Here is a 10,120-nt window from a genome sequence, read left to right on the forward strand (position 1 = left end):
AAAGGGGAAATGTGATTGATGATTGATAGATTGATTAGATGGATTAGCTAACGACAGCAAAGTATTCTTTGAGTCTTGGATTTTCGGTATGACATTGGTGTCCGATTGTATCCTCCCATGCTATCCGATACTTTGTTTCTTAAATGTTCATCTCGGTGCATTAACTACCTCATATGCATATAGTTTGAGCAAAGATTTCTCTACTGGGCTTGTAGCTCAATCTATTATTATTTTCAGGTACACCTCAAGGGCATTGATGTGGAGTGCTTGCCATGCATTTGACTTCATCATTTTGAAAGCTGACATCGAGTAGTTACTTAACATCTTGTTTATTTAGTTTTGGGAAGATATGATGTAACCTTCATTATCACTCTTTTGACTTGAAACTTATGTAAACTTCTTAGCTTTCAACTTTAATGGTAATTAAGTTATATTTCGGCCAGTGTGCCAGGGTTATAACCTTCTGAAATACTTGGAACAGGACATGTACTTTGATCATGTGGAAATAGAAAATCTCCTTTGGGGTATTCGGCGGGTATTTGTGAGGATTCTTAAATTATGAAAAGTACTGATTTTTTTGTTAAAAATCGAGGGTGTGACAACTTGGTATCAGAGCCTAGGTTTAGAATACCTAGGGACCGTGGGGAGACTTAGCCTTATGGGTTCAAAACTCATTGCATATTTTTACATGACATATGTGTGCTTGTGTGATTATCATCCATGGAACTATGTGACATTGCATTTACGATAACATAGACTATTATGGTGTTGATGACACGTGTGAGGAAAGTTAGAGACTTAATCTCTCGATGGAGCTGTAGTTGTTGTTGTTAATTGTTTCATGTTTAAAAATTCTTGTAGCACGATGCCTCCGAGACATGAAAATAGGCGGGGTAGGATTGAAAATCCAAGAATGGGAACAGGATAAAATCAACTTGCTAGAGAAATTGTAGCGGCACTTGCAGAGTCAAACATTCTGAATCCAGCACTTAAGGCTAACAGGAATGACAGTGCCATGGAAGCAATGAGAGAGTTTTGTCGTATGAAACCACCTCAGTTTGATGGGGACAGTAGTGATCCTCTTGTGGCCGATCATTGGCTTTCACAAATTCGTAAAATTTTTAACGCTCTTAAGATTACAGAAGATGACCTTCGGGTGAGTATAGTAGCTTGTCAACTTATCGGTGAGGCTAATGAGTGGTGGGAATCCATTTTAGGAGTAAGAAGAGACGCAAGAAGGATGGCTAGAGCGGTGAATCAAGGGAATGAGCCGGATGAGGAAAACCTAACTTGGGCCGAGTTCGAGGAACTCTTCGAAAACCAATATTTTCCAGAAACATGTCGTGAGCAACTTAGAGAACAGTTCGAGAAGTTTGAGCAAGGAAATATGACCGTCTCTAATTATGCTATAAAATTTCAATCTCTATCACGTTTTGCTCCAGAATTAGTGGCGACAGAGGAAAGAAAGTGTAGGCGCTTTGAGAAGGGGTTGCAATCGTCTATTAAGCCGTTGGTAGTAAGTCAGCGTATTGGGAAGTTTTCTGAGATTGTTGAGTGTGCGAGGAGTGTTGAGATTTCGATAGGTGTGCAGGGAAATGTGGAAGTGTGGGAACCTAGGCAACCGATCGTTAGTGCAAGTTTGCCTTCGGGAAGTTCTGAGAGCCAAAGGAGGAAGAGACAACGGGATCCACCCCAATCATTGCAAGTTCAGCAGAGTTTTGGGCCACCTACTTCATCGGGAAGTCATGGAGTTTTAGTTAAACCTTAAATTGTGTGTCACAGGTGTGGTCAGCCGGGTCACTTTCGTGCTCAGTGTACACAACGGAAGACATGTTTCATTTGCGGCGCACCTGATCATCTTGCAAGAAGATGCCCTCAGAAAGTAGGAGAGCATAATGGGCCTAGTTCAGTGAGACCTGGGCAGAGTTTTGTTCGACATCATTCACAGTTCCAGTCTACATTGGGTCAAGGGTCATGAGTTGAGTGAGGAGTGAGTCCTACCATTTCTCAGGCTCCAGAAACACCGGATGTATAGGGTAATTTATCCCCTCTCGATTAATCATTTTGCTAGAAATCCTTTTGATTCGAGAACATGCCACATCTCTATGATTTGCATCATTCATTTGACTTGAATTTGAACACCAAGGAATCCTAGGCCATTCTTGTGTGTTGAGTAACCCCTCCTGATTGTGTTTGCCGAGACTATGAGCTGGTTATTTCAGATGATCGTTTTGTCTTTGACCTTCGTGTTTCGCGTGAGGCGAGATTTGATCTTGTCTAGAGAAAAGATTGGTTACATCAATGATTATTTGCTATATGTCAGTTGTGTCTCCATCCGAGTTGTTATTTTATTGCATTTTTTTTTCTCTATGGTCGAAATGAACCTTGATTGAAATTTGTATTTGAACTTATTATCCTTGAGGTCGTTTGTTCATTGGCTTGAATAGATTTTGACACCTGCATCGATTACCACACAATCATTTCTAGTGTTGCTTTATGCTATACGGATCCTTGTTATGATTTTGTCTCACACTCTTGATCTACTCCTTACGTTACGATTCATGGTATAAAATCTCGCTAGCCAATTTGGAATTCCATTGCTATGGTTACAAAGTTCTTGGTTTGCTATTGCTATTCACCTTATCTTTGCTGTTGTGGTTTCTATCAAATCTAGGCCAAGTTGGCAGTGTCATCTTCCATGACATTGTGTTCTTTTGTGTTGTCAAATTCAAATCTTGTTGCGACGGTGGTCTCTCTCTCTTAGGTGTTTTAAAAAAAAAATATCGATGTAGTCCTCAACCTTGAAGGGACATGGTTTATTCTATATTGTTTTGTTCCCTATTAAGAGTCTTGCACCTTCTGATATTAGTCTAAGTTTGGTGGTGCATTTGTCTGTCAGTGTTGGTCCTATCTTTTGCATTGTACTTGTCATCTATATTAGAATACTCTTTGCCAAAACTTATGCACTCGTTTCCAAGACTTGTGGAGTAATAGGGAAATTGAAGTTAACCTTTCCTAGATTCTTGGGTTTGCTATGAGTTGGTGCATTGGGTTTGTAACCACTTTGAAAATCTCATGTGTTCTTAAAACTCTGGATATCTCGTCCTGCTTCTTGAGTTTTCGATTGGTGTTGTTTGAGTTTTGGAGTCCGCTTGTTTCGTTGAGATAACCAAAGGATTGTATTGATTGTTGTTGTCACCCATTGTCACTCAAAGTGAGAGAACTCACATATTTCGTAGAGTATCGCTGCGTTGAGGTTCATCTTGTTTGAGGCAGAAAAAGGGGAGCTTATATCGCTAGAAAGATAGGTTATGTATCGGATATGGTGCGTGTCTTTCGGATACCCAGGCGACAATCGAAGAAATCCAGTTGGAAGAGGCGATTGATCACCGCACCTTCTAAATAGAAATCACGGGAAGTCAACTGGACTATCAGGTTACATTTAGAGGCAAGATCATTATGCATGGATAGATAATCGTATATAGAAATTTTGCAATAAAAAGGAGAGCTTGGAAATTAAGTACCGTTTGGCATTATCGCCGAAACTTTCAGGTATTTGTGATTCGCTTTATGTATGGATATTGAAAAGGTACAAATCAAATCCATTACATAGGTTAGAACGGTCCGAACTTGAGATAGAAACCGGCGTGTCCTATGGTGAGGAACCGATACGTATCCTAGATTCGCTTGGTCAAGTTTTGAAGTGTAAGATTGTATCTTTAGTGCGAGTTTACGTGGAAAAGTGAAGACGAGGTTAGAAGGAAGTATTTGTATTTATTTCGGTTGATTGATCGAGTTTTGACGTTGGTTTTATGATTATGGAATTGTTGCATAATGTTGGTTATTGTGGTGTCGTGTATCTATATGTCGCATGCCTTGATTAGATTCGGTTTATCAAATTTCGAGGACGAAATTTCTTTAAGGAGGGTAGGATGTAAGGACCCATAATTTCAGAAAGTTTTAGAGGTATATTAGATATTTGAAATTGAGAAAACTATGAGATTTGTTGAATTTATTTGATTTGGGGCCAATGTGATAATATTGTAAAGTTGAGTGAGTGTGAGTGTAATTTGATTGGGTGCTAGTATATATAGATGGGTGTGTGTGTATATGATCAAAATCCCCCATCTCACTCTCTCTCATCTCTCACGCCTCTCTCTCTATCGGCCCTCTCCTCTCTCTCTCATCCTCTCACTCAAAAACTCCACTCCAAGTTTAAAACCCACCAAGATCCTTCACCAAATCATCATCCTCATGGGCTTTCGACCTTGGGTTTCATTGGAGCAAGCTCGGAGAGGAGTATTCTTGCTTGATTTCGAGGTTTGAAGCTCTAGGGCTCGATTGATCTCTTTGGGTTCGGCTTCGGTAATCGAGGTAGGGATTTCTTACTCTCCCTACATGTTTATAAGTTGATTGTGTGCTAAATTCGAGCTGTAGTTGGTTGGATTTCGAAGTTATGCTCGTTCTTGAATTTTCTGCAAATTGCCCACTGCGGTGCAATGGTATCAATACCTACTTTTTGAGGTACCAATACCTTGATCTCAGATTGCTCTCTGGATTGGTTTGGTATCAATACCTACTTTTTGAGGTATCAATACCTTAGTATCAATACTTACTTTTTGAGGTACCAATACCTTGGTCTCGGATTGCTCTCTGGATTAGTTTGGTACCGATACCTACTTTTTGAGGTATTGGTACCAATGACTCAGAAAACTGTTATTGAACTCTATTGATATCATTCGTCGATGGTATTGACTCCGATCACCTCTAACACTACCCAATCACATTCTAGTCATCTCTAAACCTTGTTGCTCGTGTTCTAACGATTCGTTGTTCGTCCCCACCCTTCTTGGCTCTCATTATGATAAAGAAAAGTGTTAAACTAAATGAATATGATACTTGTTCTTTGTTTTGTGCATTCGGGTTGTTATAAGAGGATTGTGGTACGTTTCTCATGAATAATATGGTCTCGTAAATGGCGTATGTGAAGATAAGGTTGATGGTTGAATAAAATGGTGAATAAATCATGAGCGAAAAGTGATAAGTTGACACGTGATGCCATATAGTGCAAGGAATGGGTTTAGATAACGAGTTTGGGATCGGAATGGAAATGCGAGTTAGGAGTGAACCATTTACTAAACATCAATGTCCCTCATTAATTGCATCTTGCAAACGAGAGTCCTAAAAACACTTATGGCGGAATACAATACAAATGAATCGGAATTGGCATACGGGGTCTTGATACCCGGAACTTAAAACAGATGTACGGGGTCGCGAGCACCCGGAATGTAAAACACATGTACGGGGTCACGAGCACCCGGGATGTAAAATGGATGTACGGGGTCACGAGCACCGGGAAATGTATTGTGGGCATATGGGTCCTAAGACCCGGAAAATTCCTTAGCTCACTATTCGGTATGTTAATGGAGGAAAAGCTACTTGAGTCCATATTGGAGATCAATGGGAGATGTACGGGGTCCTTAAGACCCGGAATGCAAGGCACTTAATGTAGGAGTGTTCGAAATGAAACTTCGAATAAATACAAAGGGGAAATGTGATTGATGATTGATTAGATGGATTAGCTAACGACAACAAAGTATTCTTTGAGTCTTGGATTTTTGGTACGATATTGGTGTCCGATTATATCCTCTCATCCTATCCGATACTTTGTTTCTTAAATGTTCATCTCGGTGGATTATCTACCTCATATGCATATAGTTTGAGCAAAGATTTCTCTACTGGGCTTGTAGCTCAATCTATTATTATTTTCAGGTACACCTCAAGGGCATTGATGTGGAGTGTTTGCCATGCATTTGACTTCATCATTTTGAAAGCTGACATCGAGTAGTTACTTAACATCTTGTTTATTTAGTTTTGGGAAGATATGATGTAACCTTCATTATCACTCTTTTGACTTGAAACTTATGTAAACTTCTTAGCTTTCAACTTTAATGGTAACAAAGTTATATTTGGGCCAGTGTGTCAAGGTTTTAACCTTCTGAAATACTTGGAACAGGACATGTACTTTGATCACGTGGAAATAGAAAATCTCCTTTGGGGTATTCGGCGGGTATTTGTGAGGATTCTTAAATTATGAAAAGTACTGATTTTTTTTGTTAAAAATCGAGGGCGTGATATCATATATATTCATTAATGACTAAATCCACTTAGATATGGATAGATTTGCTCTAGATATGGATAGATATGAAAGATATGCTCTAGATTTTATCTAGATTTACTTAGATATGGATAAACATGAAAGATATGCTCCTTCTAGATTGCTCTTAGATATTCAAACAACCGCTAGAATAAGACCCTCTCACACGGATATACACGTGACTCGTAAAGTCTAGCACCAAAAAATGTACATAAATTTAATATTAAAATAATAAATTTCCAACACTATTCAAGACGAAAACAAGATTGAATCGAATACAGAAAGGTCATGGGGCTAGAACCCATAGGCACCGAACTGAGGTATGAAATGAAGGACGAGTTTAACTCGCTTCGGGCTCAAGCTTAGATAGAAGAGTCCAATGAGTCCACTAGTCCATCAATGGAAATTCGATCGAAAGCTCAAGCTGAGAAGTCACAATCCATTGAATAAGATCGGCTCAAGGTGAGAGCTCAAAAAAGAAAGAAAAGAAGTAGCTCACCTCAGCCTGAAACTTCTAACAGATAGAGTTGGAGTCTGTAGTGAGAGTCAAGGTCAAGGTTGATTGATGAGTTCAGTGGACAGAACGATCGATGTGAGGCCGGTAGGAAGTGAAAGTGTGACTTCCCCCATAGTTCGGGGCGGGGGTTAAGCGTCCGATTCGACAATGAACACTAAATTAAACAGGAAAATCCAATAAGTTTCTCACCCGCCTACGATTGATTAGAGACTTATTCAGTAGGTTCTCCTTCCCTACGGAATGAAATTGAATTCTAGGGCGTCTTGCTTAGATCACATTTTATTTCCCTTACTCCTGAATAGTGAAAGATTTACTTCGCAACCTCACCTCAATTGTGATCTTACTAGCCCATGAAACTAATCATATCAGAGCCAGCAAGTTACCTCAAAAGAGAGTCATGTTTATAGGAGGTCTATCTCCCTTCTGTCATGACCTTCCTTTTTCGCACTAACTGCCCTTTCCTTGCTGCTCGCGCTAAAGCAATTGTAGCAGCGAAAGTAGGAGAGCCGACGGCATTCTATGTGTGGAACTTTCGGAATAGAATAGGCTCAATGACTTTGCCAGCTTTCTTGCTTGCCCCGCTCTCCTTAGAAGCGTTGCTTGAATCGCTGGACTCTATCTCCATTGATTACTCTTGGATTGAGCTATAGAAGCGACCTACGTGAATACTTCCGCTAGAAAGACATTATTGAGAATTCAATACATTACATTCTATTAACAAAGACATGCTGTCATATTCGAAATAATAATAAACACTCGTTCCCATCCTGATGCATTCTACGCCTGATCTCTCGATCATTGCTACCAATAGATGATCTAGTAAGACAAAGCCTTGAACCGGGTAACCCGTCATGGGAAACCACCTTGGTAGTTTTGCCCTCTCACAGAGCCATCGGTATCCCTGATAGAAAGAATCAAACGTCGAATGGTCCAAATGAATGCTACATCACGAGCCGAGTTGACTTCACTCCCGGTGACCTGCCATCGTAACAGCACTGTGGGCGGAAGTTACTATGTAATCATGGCTTCCGACATAGCATTCATCCAGACAAGCCCATTTTTTCTAGTCAAGAAAGGTGAAAAATCTTTTCTAGGAGGGCATGAGTGAAAAAATGTGTATATAATATGTAAATACCTGGTCGATACCATATCTCAAAATAGGAGAAGCAGACTGATCGTACAGGTCGATACCATATCTCAATCGTTGAAACAGTTCCTCTACAGCACCGAATCCGACAGTGGAAGAAAGAAGAGTCCCCCTCCTTCCAAGATTTGATGATTCTATACCAGCTTACCAAACTAACAATTTCTCGTTCTATTGGATCGTTGTGAGTCCCGTTGACTGAGATTGGTTCACTCCGTCCTGCCTTGACTGCTTGACTTCTTTTCTTCTTCTACCTTGAACACTGACTCCTATTCATATAAAATATTCTATCTTAACTGGCTCGTGAGCAACGACGATCAAAGAAGAGAAGGAAATGCCCGACTTCAGTCAAAGACAGGTAAGGGGATAAGAAGATCAGCCTTTCTCCTCTGCAAAGCTATCGAAGAAGAGGAATAGACATAATAAGCTAATAAGCTTTCGCCCGGGAATAACCTTATTTTCTCTATCTGCTCCGTCGGAAGGAGATCTTTTTGTATCGGTATGCCATTACTGCTTGAATGAATACCTTCACTTCGATTAGCTTTGCTTGACTAATCGATGGAAAACCTATCTTTCTACTCTTTCTCGCCTGAAGGCACAGGCAGGCCTATGATCAATCTATGTGAACTACTCGATATCTTGACGGAATCACTATTACTATAGGAGATCGGGAATTGTTTCTCTATCTGCCAACCCCTATCTTCAAAGCCCTATCTGACCTTGAAACCTAGCGCACAACGTTGAATTCTATTTGAAGTGGATCACTGGCTGGAGCAGAGAGAGGAGGATGGAACTTCTTCTTCTGTGCGAAGGAAAAGCAACCTGAAGCTAGCATCCGGTTGATAGCCCTCGCTTTAAACCGGCCTTAAGTGAGAAACAATTCGTTCTATTCGAATGTTGTTAAAGCGCCTATTTTCGTGCTGATTATTCTCATTTCTTTGACCAATGGGATGGTACAACCGCCTCAAACAAGTGATCAAATGATAAACTTAGCTTACGCTTACAACCTAGCCTGAGATTCGATCTTTCTCATTCACTGCCGTCACCTTCCCTATTGAAATTCTCATGTCGGGGCCTATTGTAATGGGAAGAATGATCATTGAATGGACTTGTCGTACCTGAAACACTTAATTGGCTCACCGGCCTGAGAGGAATGGATTGACCAAGTCGAGTGAATGAAGGTTTGTTTAGTCTTGCCTGTCATAGGCCTGTGAGATAGAGAGATAGAAGCAGTGAGGTATCAAACTAGCAGGATTGAGTCTCTCTACCTGGTGTTCTACCCGTTTTTCGTGTGGTTTCCCGAGGATGACTATTTCACAGGTGGGCCTAACTAACACTCGCACCATTGGATCTGATGGATTAACCTCCATCATCTATATAAGATAAAAGAGCTTTGAAGGCTGGACGTTTCTATTGACAATCAATAACCTCCCTTTGACAAAAGAATTGTAATTCGCGGTATCTTCCTTCACTGAAATGTGATGACCCTAAATTTCCCATCCTTTTGAAAGTACTCATGCACCAAGAATTAAGAGGGATTCCAAAACAGTTGATCCAAGCTAACCTTTCCAAACTCGCCGCATCTCCATTCCAAAGGCTTTACCGAATCAAACCACCTTTTGAGCCATTGCTCTTTGATTGAAACATTCCTCATATCCCCATTAGGGTTGGTAAAAGGGGATTGTTATTCCACCCATATCAATGGCATTTGGCCCCTGCTCTTTATGGAATTCCTGTTTAAAGTCTTCTAAGGAATCGGTTTGTGAAGCAACCCCACTGCACTGCATAAGAGCCAATCATTTTTCGATGGGGAATGAAAGCATCTTTGACAACGCCGTAATTAGAGAAAGTTTTCCTGAGCCAACCTTGATCACCCTCCTCTGTCAAGTTGTCAATGAAAAGAGCGAACAAAGGTCGATTAGAACTCCCTAACCCCCCATTATTTCTCCTCTGATTGTTAATCACAGGAACCCAAACTCCCACATTTCAGCTCCGAACTTCCATAGCCTACACCATAACAGAGATTTTCTCATTTCATCCTATCCTCTCTCGTTTTCAGGTTGGATTATCCTTTGCGGTGCTGGGAGGGAGCGGGCACCACCTCTCAAACCACCCCAAATCCTCTAGCTCCGTCTCCATCCCCACTGGCTGCTTTTTTATGCGTGAATAAGTGAATAAGGATGATTTTAGTTGAACATAGATACTAATTATGTATTTTTCAAGTGTGAATTTATACGAGGGTATTTAAGAGAAGATTAAATTTTTAATTCGGAGGGTGCAAAATTAGTGTTGTAGTGAATCT

At 40.5% G+C, this 10,120-nt stretch overlaps 1 protein-coding gene across 1 annotated transcript; it reads left to right on the forward strand.

Moving 5' to 3' along the window:
- Positions 1 to 1,015: 1,015 nt before the first annotated feature.
- On the forward strand, positions 1,016 to 1,978 carry LOC131306982 (uncharacterized). The gene is made up of 2 exons (XM_058333416.1): positions 1,016 to 1,701; positions 1,783 to 1,978. Exons 1-2 carry the CDS (start codon positions 1,016 to 1,018, stop codon positions 1,976 to 1,978), a joined length of 882 nt encoding a protein of 293 aa, XP_058189399.1.
- The last annotated feature ends 8,142 nt before the right edge of the window (positions 1,979 to 10,120 follow it).

Source organism: Rhododendron vialii, chromosome 11a, assembly GCF_030253575.1.
Source record: "Rhododendron vialii isolate Sample 1 chromosome 11a, ASM3025357v1".
Classification (NCBI taxonomy): Eukaryota; Viridiplantae; Streptophyta; class Magnoliopsida; order Ericales; family Ericaceae; genus Rhododendron; species Rhododendron vialii.